The 19,488-nt window shown below is 42.5% G+C and overlaps 1 protein-coding gene across 1 annotated transcript in view; it reads left to right on the top strand.

The window, feature by feature from the left end:
- SOBP (sine oculis binding protein homolog) overlaps positions 1-19,488 on the top strand; it is a 115,175-nt gene that overhangs the window by 46,974 nt on the left and 48,713 nt on the right. Inside the window, 1 exon segment of the mRNA XM_032682839.1 lies at positions 16,178-16,273. Within this exon segment, the coding sequence (XP_032538730.1) occupies positions 16,178-16,273 (96 nt within the window).

Below are 19,488 nucleotides of genomic sequence, written 5' to 3'. Positions count from 1 at the left end.
TCCTAGGACACGTGTAAGAAGAAAAGCTAGTCCATGTCCAGTACCATCAGGAGATACCCATCTGTGTTTTACCCTTCCATCTCTCAGCCAGTGTGTAGTGTAACTGGGTGTGTTTACTGTAAATGTTAAATTCAACTTCCATCTCTAAAGTCTCATTTTCAGATGACACCAAGTTGGGGGGCATGTTGATCTGCTGGAAGGCAGGAGGGCTCTTCAGAGGGACCTGGACAAGCTGGAGAGATGGTCTGATTCCAATGGGATGAGGTTCAACAAGGCCAAGTGCCAGGTCCTGCACTTTGGCCACAACAACCCCCTGCAGCACTACAGGCTGGGGACAGAGTGGCTGGAGAGCAGCCAGGCAGGAAGGGACCTGGGAGTTTGGACTGACAGGAAGCTGAACATGAGCCAAGAAGGTGGCCAAGAAGGCCAATGGCATGGGCTGGATCAGGAACAGTGTGGCCAGCAGGACCAGGGAAGTGATTCTTCCCCTGTACTTAGTGCTGGTGAGACCACACCTGGAGTACTGTGTCCAGTTCTGGGCCCCTCAGTTCAGGAAGGATATTGAGGTACTGGAGCAGGTCCAGAGAAGAACAACAAGGCTGGTGAAGGGACTCAAGCACAAGTCCTATGAGGAGAGGCTGAGGGAGTTGGGGCTGTTCAGCCTGGAGAAGAGGAGGCTCAGGGGAGACCTCATCACTCTCTACAGCTACCTGAAAGGAGGTTGTAGCCAGGTGGGGGTTGGCCTCTTCTCCCAGGCAACCAGGATAGGACAAGAGGGCACGGTCTTAAGCTGTGCCAGGGGAGGTTTAAGTTGGATATTAGGAAAAAAATTTTTTACAGAGAGAGTAATCAGACATTGGAATGGGCTGCCCAGGGAGGTGGTGGATTCACCGTCCCTGGAGGTTTTTAAGATGAGACTGGATGTGGCACTTAGTGCCGTGGTCTAGCAACCATGGCAGTGTTGGATCAAGGGTTGGACTTGATGATCTCGGAGGTCTTTTCCAACCTGGTTGATTCTATGAATCTATGATTCTATGATTCTCTCATCAGTCTAAGAAGCAATTTAATTACCTTTTTCTGGAGGCAGAAATGATAGCCCCAATTAATTTCCATGGGTTACTTTCAAGGTTTGAAAGCAGATCCAGAGTTGCCACGTCCAAAATCAATTCCTAGAGCTTGACTGCAGGGAGGCACAAATGTCCAAAAACTCCATCTGAGGTCAACCCTGCACTCTGCAGGCCAGACTCATGGCTCTTTACATCAAGGTCATCTCTGTAATAGTTCCTTGGATCTACTTTAGTGTGGGAGTTCTTGTACCATTGTTAATAGCTAATGAACATGTCCTTCCAGAAAGTATTACTCTCCTCATGGATTTGTGCATGGTTGTGGCCTGCAAACCACCCAGCTTGATGACTTGTTCTGCAAAGAGTTATTTTCTTTCATTTGTTTTTGTGCATTCACTGAACATTTATTGAACTTTTCACATTGCAAGAAACAATGGATAGTTAACGGATAGCTAATAGCCAATTTTGTTTTGGTAACAAAAATATGGGAGATTTTTTTTTGGTAGCAAAAAAATAAAATAGCTTACGTAGACTACTATCATATTTATTCTTTTTTTTTTTTTTTTTTTTTTTTAAGTGGATAAGTCCTTGTTATTTAATACCTTACATAAGAGCTGTTTCAAACCTCTGATTTCCTTTAGTGTAGACCACGGCCTGGTTTTAAGGAGGAGTCTGTCATGTATTTAAAATAACTTTTGGAAAAGAAGGTTTATCCAGTATGGAGATCCAATTAAAGTCAGTTGTTGAAAATGAACTAACATCAGCAGCAATTGGTGCTTGAGGCAAGAACTTGCTATTTTCCCTTTTCCTTGCTTCTCTTTTATTTTCATATATTTGGTAGGAGAGGTGACAAAATGTCTGGCTGAGCCTTAAATTGCTCTTTCTTGTCTGTCTCCCTCCCAAAAGTGTGACAGCCATGTCCCCTTTCCCCTTTGCCATGGAGTAGCCAGGGTGTCACCCCCAGGGCTAGGGAAGAAGGCAGTGGGCACAGGACAGTGGCAAAGCCATACAACTCTGCTACCATGAGATGAGGCAGACAAGCTGAACTTAGTTGGGGGTTGTATTCTGTCCCCTGTGGTGACACGCTGTGCAAGGCAGTCATCCTCCCAGAGGAACCCCATGGGCACAGGGCTGCGGTGAGAGTGGACTGAGAGCCAGTGCCCTGCTGCAGGACTCCTGCGATGCCTTTTGGGAAGCCCCAAGGAGCAGCTAAGTTTGGGGGTGCCATCATGACTGTATTGGAGGAGGGAAGCCCCCTGGTAAAGGCTTCTTTGTGGAATGCCTTTCTCCCTCAGCTCTAGTTGACAGGATGGTTTAGCTCTCCTTTCCTCTTGGAATCAGATGGGCTCTTGCCTGAGAAAATAAGTTTGCGTGAGGAGCAGAAAAGTGTGCAATTCCCCTGGCTGAGTGCCTGTGGGATGTCAGTGTGCTCTCCCATCATAAGGTGCTCTCCACAACCCGTGTCTGTCAAGGAAGCTGCTGGACTCAGAAGCCCACTTTGAGACTCGATATCGTCTCAGGCAGCAGTGAGATTGGACAGGAGGGATTTTTTTTCTCCAGCTGAGGAGCCCTCACAGCATGCATGGGAGGCAAACAGGTCAGCCCTGACAGATCCAGCACTCAGCTGCCAAAGGAGTTCATTCCTATTGGATCAGGGAGCATATGTGATTTCTCCAGTCTTGTGCCATCCCACCTTGCATTTCCATTCTGTCTGGCTTACTCACCACACTTCCTCTGCCTACACATACATGTACATATGGAGTCTGTCAGTAGGTAGGGAAAGAGATGAACTACAATCTCACCTAGCTCAGTGCTGCACACTGAGATATATGTAAAAAAAGTCCAGAAACCATGGACATACAGGCCAAACTCACTTATCAAGCCTCTTACACACCTGCTCCCACTGCCCTCAGGGCAGTTCTGTACCCCTGGAAGGACTGGTAACCCATTGTTCCTCCAATACTGCTCAAGAGGGTGATGCTGGCCACTACTGGAGACAAGCATGAGCTGGGGTACCTTAGGTCTGTGGCTGTTCTTACTCGGATTTAAATAAAGAGTCCCTGTTTCAAGGTCGTGGTGAAAAAAATCTACCAGACATCTGCTCCAACCAGTGCAGGAGAGTTTCCTACCATGTGTTTCTACTACCTTCAGTCCAATTTGCTGGGGGAGTAGGGAATGCAGGACTGATCCCATCTTGAAGGTTGCTGTGATGGGTGAGAAAAAAAGGCACAATCGCTTTTTGGCTCTTGCCCACCCCTTCCTTGAATTCCTTCCTAGTGCAGGCTGCCTGCGAGCACAACGGGGCACAAGGGGGATGATTTGCCTTTTTACTTCAGTCGCTAGCTGGAAGCCATGCACCAGGATTGGGAATCATTGTCCTACAACAAACCAGCGATGCTATTTGTGTCCTGTGGCAGCGAAAGTCCGAAACATGAAGTTAGGGCTGACACTCCCTCTTTAACTTGAGCCACTGTGCTTTTCATCACGATGCCAGGAGTTGTCAGCTGTAACTCCGGCTTTTTTTGGCTTGTGTCACAACCTAATAAGTTATAGGCCAGCTTCTCCTGTCGATGTTTTTGCTGCACAGAAGGCTTCACATTTTGTAAGCTTTTACAGCACAGCTGTGCTCAGAGATAAAACAGAATGTGTATACAGTACAGTATGCATTCAACTGATGCACTAGATTCTTCCCACCATATGTATGGAGTGGTGTGCATTTCACTCTGATACCTCACTGCCAAAACTGCCAGAAGCAAATAAACAAATGGCGGAAGAGAGACACCATATGAGGCAGTGCCAGGCACATGACCTAGACTTTCAGAAGGAGACCCTGGCTGCTTTTAAAGGATTATAGTGGTCCAATTTTTTTAAACCTCACCTCCTGCCGTGTGAAATGTTCTGCCAGTGTATGCTGAGAAGTGTGCCGGTTGTTAAAGAGCACTCATAGATTTTCCCTTCCTGCTAAGCAGCTGATGTTGCAGCTTCTTGTGCTCAATACTCATGTCACCTTTCTTCGATGCCAGTGATTCCCCATCAGGTTTCCAAACTGAAAGAAAGGAACAATGGAGATGTGTGGAGCAGTCTAATTCTGGTAGGAATGCTACTGTAAAAAGACAGAACACGTGTAAGTAGGATAATGAGATTAATATTATTAGTAACAATTTAACGATTAATATATTAACAATGCAAGTGAGACACATGTTTGTTCCATCTTATTCCCCACAAAAAATGTCACTAAGTTGCATTTCACAGCATGAATGGTGAAGATGCTTGTAATAAACTGACACAAACATTAATTACATAGTTAGATGTAATTAATTTAAATTGTAATTTTATTCCTGGAACTCACGCTCTGAGTATGAATAGATGATTCCTCAGCTTCTTTTCTCTCTGACCATCCTATTGCTAATAAAAGAGATGATAATGGCTACCAGTGCAGTGCTCTTCCTGCTCCTAGTACTGGGAAACAGTGACGGATTTTCCTGTCCACTGGCCTCAATCTCATGTTAGGCTGAGCATCTGTCACCACCCCAGTGGTTGTCTTGCTGGCTCTGGTCTTTGTCTAAGCTTAACTTCGTTCGTGATTGTGTGAAGGGCAAGCAGGTGCTTTCTTCACTTTAGAATATCTTTAGGCACAGATGGAAAAAGTGCACTGAGAACAACAGAGGTCAAAACCGTTCATGCACTTTACAGAGCTGATGCCCAATGCAAAGTGGCCTGGTTGCAGGCAAGAGAACTGGGTCTTGAATTTTGATGGAATCAGGTACAGAGTAGAAAATTATGTGAAGTTTTTCAGAGAGCAGCAATATTCAGTAGAGGAAGAATTTGCTTAAAGTGTTTATTTAGATCTGGTTCTTTTCTTGATGCATTTGTACTTCCATGTAGTGATAGTAATAAGAGCACCAGTTTCCTCCAAACCTTGCTTCCTCCTTCTGCAATGTACACTGTGACCAAGACAAAGACCTCTACATCTTGGTCAAACAATGGGGAATTTCTGGAGCTTTGCACAGTGGATGAAAGAACAAAGGCCACATTTCTACAGGTTTCTCCAGACTTTGCTTAGACAGGGACATCCTTTCAACTCTGCCCTAAACTGAGATAGGTAAGTCCCTGTGCTGGCAACAGAAGAGGCAAGCACTTAATTTACAGCCTGAGAGTGGAGAAAGCATAAGGAGTACTTTGCTCTTCGAATACTGCAAAGCCCACCAGGCTGCTTCAAGCCCAACCCTTGAACAGAGACCCAGGGTCACTCATTGTGCAGAGGTGTGATTTTGACAGCTCCCAGCTCTTTAGCCTTGGTACCAGCTTTGCAGAGGAATGTCATAGCTACCTCTTTTTTCTTCCCTGTGGAAGCAATAGCTCCATCTTTGAGGAAAACGAGACAAACCTATGGCAGCAGACCTACTGTACAGGCCATCAGCTGGGCTTCATCAGGCTCAGGAACACAATGGATGACACATTTGAGGTGACACTGAGTAGACCACTGAACTGTGAGGAAACATTAAAGAAGGGCAGAGCTGTAAGCAAGGTTATTGGCTAAGTATATGCAATATATATGGGTAAGCAGAAGCTATATAAAGGGCAAACTCATAAGAGTCTGGAATAAACACATGGAAGTTTTAAAAGTTGACAGTGCCTCCCTGAAATGGTAGGGGTGGCATGTAAATACGCATGCATACACCTGAGGAGACAACAGTGCTCTCTGGGAGCTTGCAGGAGTCTGGTGAAGCCTTAAAGGATGCTTTTGAAGACAGGAGTTAAGACTGAAAAGTAGAAAAGAGAATCATAAAATCATTAAGATTGGAAAAGACCTTTAAGATCATCAAGCTCAACCATCAAAGTTGATCATCCAGTCCAACCACTGAAATCAGGATTACAGAAGAGGTGGCAAAACATGCAGGCTTCTGCTGTGTGGTAAGGGGCCCAGTGGGTCAGGGACAGAAGTGACAAAAAGGCCGTTTGAGTGAATGCAGAAGACAGAAAGATGGTGAATGTGTTTCTGCCTGCTCCTTTTTCAAGTGGAAGCATCCCCATTTTTTAAGTCTGTCTTTAAGAGTTAGAGTAGTATTGGTTTTGGTTTTTTTCTGTAATAACAATGCACAGAGTTGAAAACAAAGGTGCACCCTGATAAACCCTGAGGACTGAAGTAAACTGCTGGGAATGGTTAGAAGTGGATTCCTGTAGACTCAGAAACTTGGCCAAGGATCTATCCACAACTGCTCCCCATGGAAGATGGTAGTGAAAGGAACTGGGAAGACAGAGGTGTTTTTCAGCATGTTTTATTTTATTGTGACAGAAGGGAGAAAACTCAGAATGGGACTTCTCAAATCCCAAGGCAAGTTGGGAAGAAAAATTACAGTCAGTTGCCTCCAATTGCCTGAAAAGCTCTGTGTGCTCTGAACTTTCTTATGAGTTTGAACAGACAGTTTCCTGGTTTTAGACATGATATATGTTACTGGAATCCCTCCAAATGACAGAGGGTTGCAGTGGGCAGTGGAGAACACAGGCATGCCGCTGTGATTTAGGAATAACTTTCTGGCAGTGTTGGGAGCAAGCTCAGAGGTGTTTGGATTAGGTCCCATTTGTCAGTGAGAGCGTGGCATCCCCCATGGTCACTTCTTATTTAAAGAAGAGTGGAAATCCTGGAAAAGGAGGGCTACCTCACTTGGACTTTATCAGCCTGTTACTCTGTGAAATGTCTTTGAAAGTAAAATTTTTCATCAAAAAAGGTGGCGGGAGACGAGGGAGAAGTACTGCACCTGGTATTAGACAAAAAGGCAGTGGCAGTACTGTCACTTCGGTCCCTGACCTCCAGCTGGGCTGTTGGGAATTGTAACGAATGCTTCTCACCACCAGCCAGGTTTTGCTTTTTTCCTGCTTATATCTGCCACTGTCCAACCTTTTATTGCAGCCATTCATCACTGGCAGAAAGACTGGGAGATGATATTAAGGTTGTAGGATGTGTCGTTTGTATTAAAGCTTCCCCTCCTTTCTTTTCACCCTCTCCTTGCCTGTTCTCTTGCCTACACTCCATTACTATTGAGTTTTACCCCCCTCTCCAGACCAGTCATCCCTTGGCCCAGTTCATAAATGATTGCTTTAATAATATTACAGCCCCTTCATTTTCATGTGTGAATGACACAAGTGACATGTCACTTGTAACCAGAGCAGGAAGAGATTTCTATTTTCACCCTTTAAAAGGCCACAGAAAATACAGAACATAGGGTCTTGCCTGTCTTGTGCTGACCTCAGACAAGCATTTATTGCTGTGCAGTAGTGTCAGACACAGCCCATTTGAGAGAAAGCTTTACCAGCCAGACCTCGTCATTGTTTTTCCTTCTCTGCATTTATTCAAGGTGCAGAACTGTTTATATGCCTCAGAGCTGGGAACTGAAGAAAAACAGTAGATGTAGAATTTACCAGCTGTTTAAGTCTCATTGTTACCTTCTGTATTGATCAAATCTGTTGGCTCTTAATTGGATATTGACTGTTGTGAGGCAAATAAGGCAAGCTGTCGGAGAGGGGAGGGATGGGGCGAAGGGATCTTAATGGTATGTTGATCATGACTAGTCTATAAAAGCCAGTGGGAGAGGAGTTCATTAAACCAGCCTGCAATTGCCTTAAAAAAATATGCTCCAAGTCAAGATGATTAATCCTATATGTGACACTGCAATGAGAGAAAATCTGCGTTGTTGCTCTGGTATTAACAACACCAAAGCTTGAAATAAGCAGATGCATTGAAACAAATTCACTGGGGACAGTGATTTGTTTGGTCTGTGAGCCTTAGCTAACCCTAACCAACATTTGAGGGGTTTTTTTCTGTTTTGTTTTGTTTTTTCTCTGTTTTTTTTTCCTCCTCCTTGGTGTTGTGTTTTGTTTTTGTGTCTCTGTGCTTCTCTGGCAGGCTCATTGGAAATGCTTGCTTGCCTCGTGCCCAAGTCTTTCATCTGGGCTGGGGAACCCTTGTAGAAATGGCAGCAGTGAAAAGGGATAATTGAACTACCTGACAGTGGAACACACAGAATACTTTGGAAAATGCTTTTATCTCATAAATTATAATAATCAGGGAATGTGAAGAAAGAGGAAAAGCTTATCAACTACACTGGTGTGAGCTACCCATTACAAAAATGGAAACTATCAGGAAGTCTGTAGTATATTTTAATTTCTTTCCTAGCCGTATTTCAGGCTGTGTATTGACTATGTTGCAATAACTGTCAGGCACAGTCCATAAGTGTCTCTAGATCAGGCCTGTCATGAATCAGGAGGGAGATTACTAGAAAAGGTTCATTTTTATGAAGGTCCCATATAGCTGTGACTGATTGAAAAACCATTTGAGGGGGCAATAAACAAAGTTTATTTCAAATTGTCTCAATGTTATGTGTTTATTATCATATTTATTTTTTGACAATTCTGAACTGGCTGTTAAAAATTTATGATATGGTTAAATGTTTATGCAGTTTGAAAAATTAACTTTTAAGGCAGCCACCTGAAGACTTCTCATATATTACTGTACCATGAACTGTCAGGGAAAGGGTAGCACAGTCCTGTGGAAGGCAGGAAAGCTGCAGAAAAGGCCTGGGTATTAGCTGATAGAAGAAGGAAAAGGCCTGTAAGTCTGGAATGCAATGGGAATATGAGATTGAATGCAGAGTTTTTGCTTGAGAGCATTAGGCAGTTCCCTGCTTGAGCAACTGGATCGAGGCTGTACCACCTTTGCTTGCTTGTGAGCCTGAGTCCTTTAACATCTCAATCCTTTTAGTCCTCTTCCTATAAAAATTAGAAGAGTGATCCAGGGTAGTAGACACTGCTATTTTTGCTTCAGTTGCTCTTTCTGGGTGTATGGGGAAACTGAATGTGATCACCAGGTTTTCTCTAGGTATTTTATGACTGTGGTAGAAAGGCTATAAATGTACAGCATTGCAAATAGTATAAAAAAAAAAATCCTGATTTTTGCCTGGAAGAATGAGAAGTCCAGCAGGGTTCTATAAAATATATGAAACAAAACTGGGGGAAAGGTAGAAAAAGATTTATAGAATCCAGAAAGCTGAATCCTTTTTTTTTGGTCTAAGTTTTAAATGCAATAGGATGGAAGTTATTACTTTAGCAGGCACTAAAATAGTACTGTTATTGGTATTTTCTTTTGATTCACCTCTAATATTCCTTACATTATAATAAGAGTTTGCAGTTTGCATTTTAAAATAAACCGTGGGTAATTTTATACCATGAAATTCTGAGTGAAAAATTAGTTCATAAAGGTGGACCAGTCAGGTCCATTAAAAAAAGAATAAAAATCCTTAGATAACTGTTTTTCAGATTTGCAGGCACATTTGTTTGGATTTTTTAGTGTGCTTCAGTTATGCAAGAAAATGAATGTGACAGTCCTCAGCTGCTTTGACAAGTATAATTTCAGAAACATTGCCCTATCATTCCACAGATTGGCACCTTCTTTGTTGTAATGCATTTATTCTGGGTTGGCTTTTCTCAGTAAAACTGCCTGTTTGCCAGGAGATTTTACATGTGTTCAGAAAGGGACGGTGAGGTGGTGTGTGTTGGGTTTAGTTAGAACAGGAGGTTTGACCCGGTGACTTTATTTTTGAAGTCAGTAGGTATTTCTTCCATTAGCACAATGGAGAAGTTTACAGGATATTCAGAATCATGTATTTTCTCTGGGCTTAATCACAGTAGCCAGATCGCTGGCTCCTGAAGTCGTTTTCACACCAAACCTTCTCTTAAACATGTGGACTTGATAATTTTTTTAGTCCAGTTTGCCATTAGTGGTTTAGTGTTCAGATTTTGTATTAGCTTTTGAAATAGCAACTCAAATTTAAACAAAGGCTGGAGTTTGGATCTAGATTCATCACTGTCTGTAATGGGCAGGTCACAATAAGACATGAGCAGCTGTGAGCAAGGGATATGACAATGATAGGGATCCTTGTCTTGTTGAGGATGCCTGCGGGGAATTGAACCTCGGGCTCTGCTTAGGAACTACACCTTTTCAGGGACATCTTTGCTCCTTCTTGGGGACCATGTAACTTCACTTTGTGAAAGGGACTCCACAGTTGTGGAGTCTGTACTGTAATATGTAGGAGCCAGGAGTAGCTGAGTGCCAAGGAGAGATTTCAAGGAAGTCTATGGAAAGATCACAGGCAACAAAATGGCACAAACCTGTCGCCAGAGGTACACCCTCTTCTCAGGACCTGGGGAGAGCTGCACATGCAGTCCCAAGGTTTGACTTGTCATGGTGATGTTGTTCTGCTGGTTTCTATCCACTGATGACTGCTTCCAGCATAAATAAGATCTCAGTTCCTAACTTAAACAGTGGGTGGAGATCTGCGCGTGTGTGTTGGTACATGTGTTCGTGTGAGCATTGGGGTGGCATGTTTGGCGAGAGTAGAGGAGGTAGCAAGTCAGCCAAAGCCCTTCTGGTTTTCCTTTGCATACTTAATAAAGAAGTTATAAGAGGGCATATTCCCAATTTCTTTTTAACTTTGTAGATCTCCTCCAGTAGACAGATTGTCTTGTGGACCACTTCCCCTCCCCTTGGTGATCAAATAACATTCCTGTGGTGACTACAGCAGTTGCTTACATGGAAAAATAACATTAGGAAAGTATTTAATGTATTTTTAGCTGTCTTTAAATGCATTTTAGCAGCTGGAAACAAGGGGAGTTAGTAGCACATGACCTGCAAGCTCTCCATAGACCACCACCTAGTGTGCAGAGAGCCACTGCCAGTAAAGAGACTCCAGGCTGGAAAATGTTGGGCAGGGTGTTCACCTATAACCTGGGCTAGTCACAAGAGGTCAGGCAAAAGGGATAACTTCAACTTTCTTGGAATGTAAGTTATAATGATGTGATAAACAACCAGTGTGATTTTAGGTCCTTTTTTTTCACTAATCTGATTCTTGGGAGATTTTATGAAACATTGTTTTGACATGTTTCAAAATACCTGGGACTTTTTCAAAAAGCTTGGGAAGACTTTAGAGGCTTGGAGTGGCAAAATATTACAACTGTAGAGATTAGTGAATAGAATGCAGCTAGAGAGGCAACAAGCTAATAAATATGACTTATTGCATCACTTTATGATTCAAGAAAATCCTGAAATTCTTGTGAAGAGCAAAACTGTCATCAAACATTAGTGGGAGCTTTCCCTGAGGGAAGACTTTCCCTGAACTGAGAGTCCATTCACTCCTATAACTGCGTGGTTGCTGAACCAGGGGATGTCCTCTCTGGACCATATTCCCTGGCCCTGCTCCACTCCCAGCACAGAACCACCATGCAGAACTCTGATGCTGGGCTCCCCCACCACCCAGCCCACAGCAAGTATGTTCATATTTCTGGGAAGAATACCAGCAGGTGGAAGTTTAGTATTATTTTTACTGTTGCTGGTGTAGTGAATGTAGAGAGCATGATAATTGATTATGTGGGACAACAGAAATGCACAGGAACTAAAATTTCAAGGATTAGGGTCTCCCTGAGGATTTCCTTCGAGTTTCAGTGAAGGGAGAGATAACTTTTGTGGTGGAAATGGAAACACAGCTTCCAGTTCCTATCTGCAGCCAGCCTCTGGAGACAATAGTGTTAAGGGTGATGTGAACTTCCTCTCTTCATCGCTGTGGGATGGGAGCCTTGATGCAGTTATCTGCACTTCTATAGCAATACTATTCAACTCCTTGCAGCTTATTTTTTGTCCTATCAGAGACATTCAACTAATGCCTGCCTTTAGCGTGTCTGGGGGTAATGGTCTCATGTTTTAAAGGACGTTTATGGAAAGTAGGTGCCAATTTTATCCTGAGTAAGCAGACTAATATTCTGTCACTCTGCATTAGTCAAGTGACTGTAGCTCTTAGAAAATAGATATTAGGTGTTTTTGGTTAAGTGGCATTAAAGTTTTGTGGACTAAGCAGTGGGATTTCATTGCACATGCATTGTCCCATTTTAGTGGAAGCTTTGCATTAACAAGTTCCGTCTTAATAAATTATTTGGTTCAACCTGCCTTGTGATTTATCCTATCATAAGATCCTGCCCTTAATATTAAAATGTAAGCACAGATTTCCTCTCCCAAGGCTAAACCTGCACAAAAGGACTTACACTGAAGCTCAGAATTTCTCTGCCTGGATCAAGATAATTTTTATCTGAGAATAAGGAGAAACAAATATCCACGCACTTTGGAGAGAAGGAAATTCTGCTGTAGGTTATTCTTCCTCCGTTGTGTTAAAAAAAGGAATCTTGACTGAATATATGGTTTGTTTCCAAACTATTGGCATCTTTCACAAATGTAGGCTGGCTGGCTTATGAACAAATAGCACAGTTTCTGTAGCCAAAGATAGTTGTCATCAGGCACTTATTAATGAGTCCATGTATATCTGAACATCAAATGCTGTCCTATTTTCAGGGGTCCTTTCAGATCTGGTTTTCTGTTCATTTTTTTTTTATTTTTTTTTTTCCCTTAACCTCCTGCCATTTTCTTTCAAAGCTCAGTGGTGGAAAACTTTGAAAGGGACCTAGGAAAGGAGATGTTCTCATCTGTCCAGCTTCCCCACATCAGGAGCTACTCAGTGCATGTCATTCTTGGCAGATGTTTGCTTAATCTGCTCTTAAAAAACTCCAGTGATGGGGCTTTGACAGTCTCCTTCGGCAATCTGCTCTGGTACTTTGCTATACCTGTCATTAAGAAGGGTTTCCTGATATCTAACCTGCAATTAAAGGCCATGATTTCCCTTGCAACCCATCATCAGGCTGACTTTACAGCCAAACCAGCTCCACCAAGTCAGCTGCAGTTTCCTCACTAGGTCTTCCTTGCCCATACTGCTTCTTGGGCAATGTGCTCTGTTCTGGCTGTAGTAGCTGAGGTGGTGTGTGTGCCGCTCCTTTTGTAAGTGTCCAGCCTGGTGTCCCAGGAGCTGGCAATGGGCAGGTTTTCCTCTCAGATCCCATGCAGCTGACAGGAAGGCGGCTGCCTGTCAGTAGAGGGTATTGAATTAGGAGATTCAGTAAATCCCAGGAGAGGCACTGCCAGAGTGAAGTTGCAGCAGTTTTGTACTGATAAAACTAGTGGCACTAACCATGGCTCCAGGCCTCAGAACATGAGCTGAAGCCTTTTTTGTCCTGGAACAAAATGTGCTGTGAGAGCAGTTGTACTACGTATTACATATATGCAATCAATCACATCTAGCAGTTTGGACATCTATTTTTTGATAAAAGCATTTCTATAATGATTTTAGCAGTTTTAAAGCATTTTAAAAAATCAGAGTGATCACAGATTTGGCTTTTAAACAATAGCATTCCATGGCAGCCAAGCCTGATGGCAAAGCTGTAGATGCCAGCCTGCTGTGAATGAGCTCGAGATCCTGGGTAACTGAGGCAGTCATGATTGAGAGTGGGTCAGTGTAGGCACATATCACAATATTACCATTGCGAGATAAACTCCAAGCCAGTTTTTTAATACGCTTAGAACAGTGCTGAACATTGTAGAAGTGCTTTCTTCTGCAAATTATTTGCAACTGGAAGATGGTAGTAATGAATTACTGTAAAGCAACTGAAGAATTTTCCCTGGCTGATCAGAATAGGTGTTTTTTACAATGGAAACTAGCTAGATATATTAGATGTATTTCTGCTGCCTGAGTAAATTATAGCAGTATGTAGCTAAACAGGTTTTGAGACTAGGGGATTTTAGTGACATCCAAAATAAATAAAGTAAGGTTTGGATCAGTAGGAACAGGGGCATGTTCACCCCGGCTGTTATTCAGCAGGGGTGAATAACCTTTGTGTAACTGGCAATTTTGGTAAGTGTGTCAAAGTCGGTGGGGTTTGTCTCTGTATTTTGGTGTATGCACTACAAACACCCTGATATCCATTTCATTTTACAAGGTGTGTGCGTGCACCAAGATAATGCTCCAGAGGGTCACTGGCAGGGTAAAATGTGCCAGCCATCACATGCACAATGTCTGGCATGGTACCAAGGTAGAATTTCAGGGATCTGGAAGCACCAACAGCATTTGGAGCCCTACACAACATCTGTGCCCCACCAATGTCTCCCTAGCTGTCCATCACTGAGCATCCCATTGGCATCCGTGATCCCGAGCTGACAGGTCTGTTTCTATTTGAGCAAGGTGTTTTTAAGGCTTTCATCCCCCAGTTATCTTCTAGATGACCTGGAAGAGCTTCAGCGAGTTACCCATATTCCTTCTTTGAGGAAAGGAAAGGATAAAGTTTGTTTTCAAAATGAGATTTTGGTTTTTCTTTATAAAACACAGTCAAATTTGGACTTTGTATTCCACACTGCATGGAGGTAGATTTATTGTGTAAGAGAGGTTTCAGTTTCAAACTAATAATTAGAAGAACACATTTAAACCTTTGTCAATATAAAAGTGATTTCAGGTGCTCAGGAATCCTCTGACTCTTTCTTGTGGTTTTAAAGAAAAATTTTAAATATTTTCCAACCTGCAACTATTGAGGGCAGTGAGAGAAAATAACTATAAGCTGCTAGGAAACATACAGAATAAACTGATAAAGTCTCCCACTTCCTGCTTCTTGTAATAATCGTCAATTGTAGGTGCTTCTCAAAATACACTTTTTGACAAATTTTGCACTGTCAAAAATGGTATTTTCTGTTGGGCAAACTGTGTTCATGCCCCATGGCTGACAAGCAGAGGCCTGAGTCAAAGCCTGCTGGAGTCAAGGGGCTTTCGTTGAGGTGCAGACCCTTCATGTTTTCCTAAAAATCAACAGTGCTGTTAGCCCACATCTCCCCTTCCCCATCCCATCTCCTCGGGGAGAGGCAGAAGCCTGTTTGAAGACAAACAAGTCACAGAGCCTACAAGGTGTAAATATCTTTCATAAATGCCAACACTGAAAAGCCTGGGCACCGGGTGTGTGACACACGACGACAGGCAGTTCACGCTGAGTGAGGGGTGAACAATATGCCAGCGCTGCCACAACCACCGAGGTATGCCTGGATTGCACCTGGGCATCCCTGGACCCCCTGTCCCGCCCCACCCCGGGGACACACATATGGGATAGCAGGAGGGAGGGGGAGCAGTACTACCTGCTCCTCACCCCCGTTGCCTCTGCCTGCTCCCCTTGCCCCTGATCTGGTCACGCTGCTTTTGCCCTCCTCCTCTCCCTGGCTCCTTTGGGCACGGGCTGATTTAAATGGGTTGGCAGGGAGCCAGGAGCTCATCATTTTAATGCAGTGTAAAATAGAATGTGCATAATTATATGCAAGCCATATGTGAGGGAGACAGCTCAGCTGTGAATTTAGGGAGGCTGTGAGAGGGAGAGAGCGAACAGTCAGGAATCAGATGAGATGGAGCAGAACGGAGTGCAAGTGTCACTCAAATGAACAGTGTAATGAGCGTATTGCTGACACTCCTCCTTTCACCTGCTTCTCCCTTTTGCTTTAACTCAAAAGCAGAAAACGCTCTAGATGAGAAGGGAAAAATACTGTATGCAAGCAGGATTGCTAATGGGCTCTGGTAATGTCTCCGTTTAAACTTCAGCTTTCTTAATAACAGCATAGTTCCAAATAACCAGTAACTTTTAATGCATCTTTGTCATTAAGTATTTTGATCGCATGGGACTGAAGGATCATTGTTGTCTCTAAATGATTGCTCCTTTCAAAGCTTCACTTAAACACGGAGGGGGAATCAATTTATTTATAATAGTGTTACATGTAAATTATGAGTATGAAAACCTTTTTTTTTTTGGCCTTGCTGTTAAACTAAAAATACAAGTACATTATCTAAGGATCGCTTAAGCATGTCAAAAAGTTTAAACGAGTACATATGTAATGTAATCCTGAGAAATGCAATGGAGTAAATTGAAACCCTGAATTACTCACAGTTTCCAGCTCAAATATTTCATTTTGGGTTTGTCTTTTGTTGTTTTAATTATAGCACCACAATGAATTTGCATGTTCAACCTAAGCTATGTAAGAAAACAGCATCCCAAGTTCTCATATCTAAAAGGTATACTGAATATTTAAAGAAACTTTTTAATAATGTTGTATTTTGGGATTCCCGTCTGTTGTAATGATCTGAGCTGTTATGCTTTTAGCTATTTTTTTCCTTCCATTATTTGTAAGTCCCTAAATAGGCCATTATATTTCCCTTCAGGCTAGAGATGAAGATGGACATGCTGAAAATTTTCCCCAGCAGCACTATGCTAAGGAAACTCCAAGACTTGCCTTCAAGAATAACTGCGAACTACTTGTAAGAATAACATACTTACAACAAGTCTAGATTGTTACTTTAGCACAGTGAAAACCGTTTTTTTTTTTAAAGGCTTTTGTTTATTATGACATACATTATGAAATATGATAGGTTTTTTTTTCCTGTTTAGCATTCTAATGCTAGTTCTGCTATCCGTGAACAGTTTAAAATCTCAAATTGCTTGAAAAATCTCATTATTTGATGTCAGCACGTGAATGGCCTTGTCATACTACCTTGTCTTGCACTGGTAAATCAGGGAGAGCCATGCAGGGAGTGGCTGATGATGCACGAAAAGCCCCTCCTCCCCCCTGAACTGCTCCAAAACTCACTCTCCCATCCACCTTTTAGCTTTGTTTTTGGGTGGCAGTGCTGCATTTTGTTCTGCTGGCAGGCAGTCCTCCCTTTAGCGCTCACCTATTCCACCCCTTCATAGCTGCATGCCATGCGGAGCATCCTCTCCTCTCCATTCCTCTCCTCTCTATTCCTCTCCTCTCCACTCCTCTTCTCTGCTGTGGGGAAAGAGCAAAAGCTAGGAAAGCTTACATACAGGGAACCTGGAGTATTTACAAGCCATAAGAGAGATGATATCAGCTGTGAAAGAATCTCTGTTCCAAGGCAGGGTTAATTTGCTGTTCATTTTAGCATTTGCAGCTAGGCAAGATTAAAAGCAAGCAGGAATGCCTATTATATTTCGGTTAAATGAATCTTTTGGGACCTAATGTTCTTGATTAGCTTGTGAAAATGAGTGCTCCATGATGAGTTTTTCTGTTTGCCTAAAGTAAACAGAGGATGAATTGTAATACATTTAAAAGAGATTCATGCGTGGCTTTCGAAAAGGGAGTTTTAGATAAGTAGATAGATCTCTCCCTTTCATTCACCTTTCTTCTGGTTTGTACATAAGTAAAATCTATCATTTGGCTAAATGGAAGTATTTGTGGAGAGTCAGGACATGAGATTAGGCTTTGAAACAACAACAACAGCACTTTTTTTTTTTCTCATTGTGACTACAGAAGAGGCGGATGGCAGTGGAGGAACATGCTGTGTTTTATCTGCGTTAAAGCCTGTATCTGCCTTCCCCGTAGAGGATGCAGGGACAAATGCTAATCCTGGTGTCCCAGGTGCAACAGCCATTGAAAGTTGACCTGTTAAGCTGACCTAACCTGGTGCTGAAGTTGGCCCCCAGGTTCAGTCAGCTGATCAGAGACGGCCACACCTGGGGCAGCAGCTCGAGGGATGGTGGCCAATCCTCTCTCCCAGCACTAGCCAAAGTGCAAAGCATCTTGCATCTGCATTAGTGGGCCCACAGGCTCTCCTACCCCACAAGTGTCTCCTGAGCCAAGCCCTGGTAAGGTAAAGACAATGCTTTTTAGAGCCACAGGTGTCACTCAGAAGGGTCAGTTTGTCCCCAGTACCCAGCCCAGTACCCAGTACCCAGTCACAGTACATATGACCCATAAGATTTGGTCTTGATTCCTCTTAAACCCTTTGCAAAGTTCCTGGTGATTTCAGAAGAAGCAGTGTTACATCCTAAGGGGAGAAAACTAGACAAACACAAAGTGATTCCCTGGTGTACTCATAATTCTTGTGCCAAATAAATGTTTCTTCAAGGCCATGCTTAATTACTGTACGCTGATCAAATCAGGCCTGATGAACCTAGAGCTGGGAGACAACTTGATATAAAATAAGTAATGTATTAGTTCCATTGAAAATCCGCTTTGTTTTTAGTGTAAGCAATCAATGAACCAATTAACCCACTTTATGCTATTAAAACCAAGCATTCTTTTAATGTCCAGTTGCTTATTCCTCTATTAATACATATTTAAGTTTTTGTTATATTATATCCCCCCCATACCTGACAAAATCTCAAGTCATCAAAGTTAGTCTTTCACGTGCTTTTTTGGACAAGTTTCAGTTCTTGTTTAAGGAAGTAATAAAAGCAATTTGTTATAGTTTTATTTTTCCTATGCTATTGGAAACAAAATTGGCAGGGGTGTAATCTGTATTCAATTTATGTGTGAAAAAGAAATAGTAGACAAATAATGAATATATACCTCTACTATCCTTAAAGATGTATTTTAGGAACTTACAGTGAAAATATGATGTTGGGCATAAGTTGGGGTGGTAGGGGAACTAATGTTATTCTTTGAAGTTGCTGTGCGTTTCACAGAGAGGTAGTGGTATTCCTTCTATATTTTTACTTTTTGGGAAGCAATGCTATATTAAAATGTGCTCAAGTGTAAAGCAAATTTCACCAGAACCGGCCATTTACACACCATCTTTCTCTTAAAGACTAGTCAGTATTCCTAGGGAGAGGAAGAAAAAAACCACATGAAAGAAAGGAGTGGGGACACCTGACCCCTAAAAAAATATTTTCCCAATGGTGAAAACTTACCCAGAATCTTAACAGCACAGGGCAGATGGTGCCTAAGTGAAAAACTGAGATTTTTTAAATGAAAGAGAAAACAAAACTTGTTTGCGCTTTTCAGAATCAGGAAATCCTTGGAGTTTTCTGAGTGCAGTTGAGAGTAAGAAGTATAATAGCATGTCAGGTGAAATTGGAGGCTTTGGCTCAGAAGTGCTTTCTTTGCTTTAGGGTTCAGCTGCCATTTTCCAGTGAGGTTTGTTTCAGCAAGTGCAGGCTCTTCCGTTTGGGAAATGCTCGTGCTGGTAGAGTGCTGCCAGGCAGGATCCAGGGGCTGAGTTGCTGCTGCCTGGTCTGCATGCCAGGGCTCTCCCGCAAGAGTCGGGCTACACTGACTGAATCTTAACATCCCAGGTCACAGGCACACAGAGCAAACTTTAGCTCCTCAATACTTGGAGAGATTTTAAAGCATAGTAACACTGATTATTAAAAAAGTACCCTAGGGTATTACAAACGCAACATAGAGTATTACAAATTGTATGTTTTCTTCATTTCTTACTCCTCAGAAGAGGAGATAATTTGGGTGGTGAGGTACAATTCAGCTATTCTATTTGTTTGGGTTTTTTTCTTTTTCAAAAGAGAACAAGTTTGATAGAAAATAAGAGGAAGAAAGGTATAATTTAGGCAGAAGAAACCCCTGAAGTACTTACCGTAGTTCTGCTCCGTAAGAAAAGCAGTGATAATTAAGTATTTTGGTTGGTATAGAAAGCCATTGTGCAGTTATAGGATTAGGAGAGGGTATTCATTTCCCGTGCTAAATCCAGATATGTTTTGCCCTTACATTTGTTGTAGG

This window comes from Chiroxiphia lanceolata, chromosome 3 (assembly GCF_009829145.1).
Source record: "Chiroxiphia lanceolata isolate bChiLan1 chromosome 3, bChiLan1.pri, whole genome shotgun sequence".
NCBI lineage: Eukaryota > Metazoa > Chordata > Aves > Passeriformes > Pipridae > Chiroxiphia > Chiroxiphia lanceolata.
The sequence above is the reverse complement of the archived record's forward strand: the minus strand, read 5'-3'. Positions and strand labels throughout refer to the sequence as shown.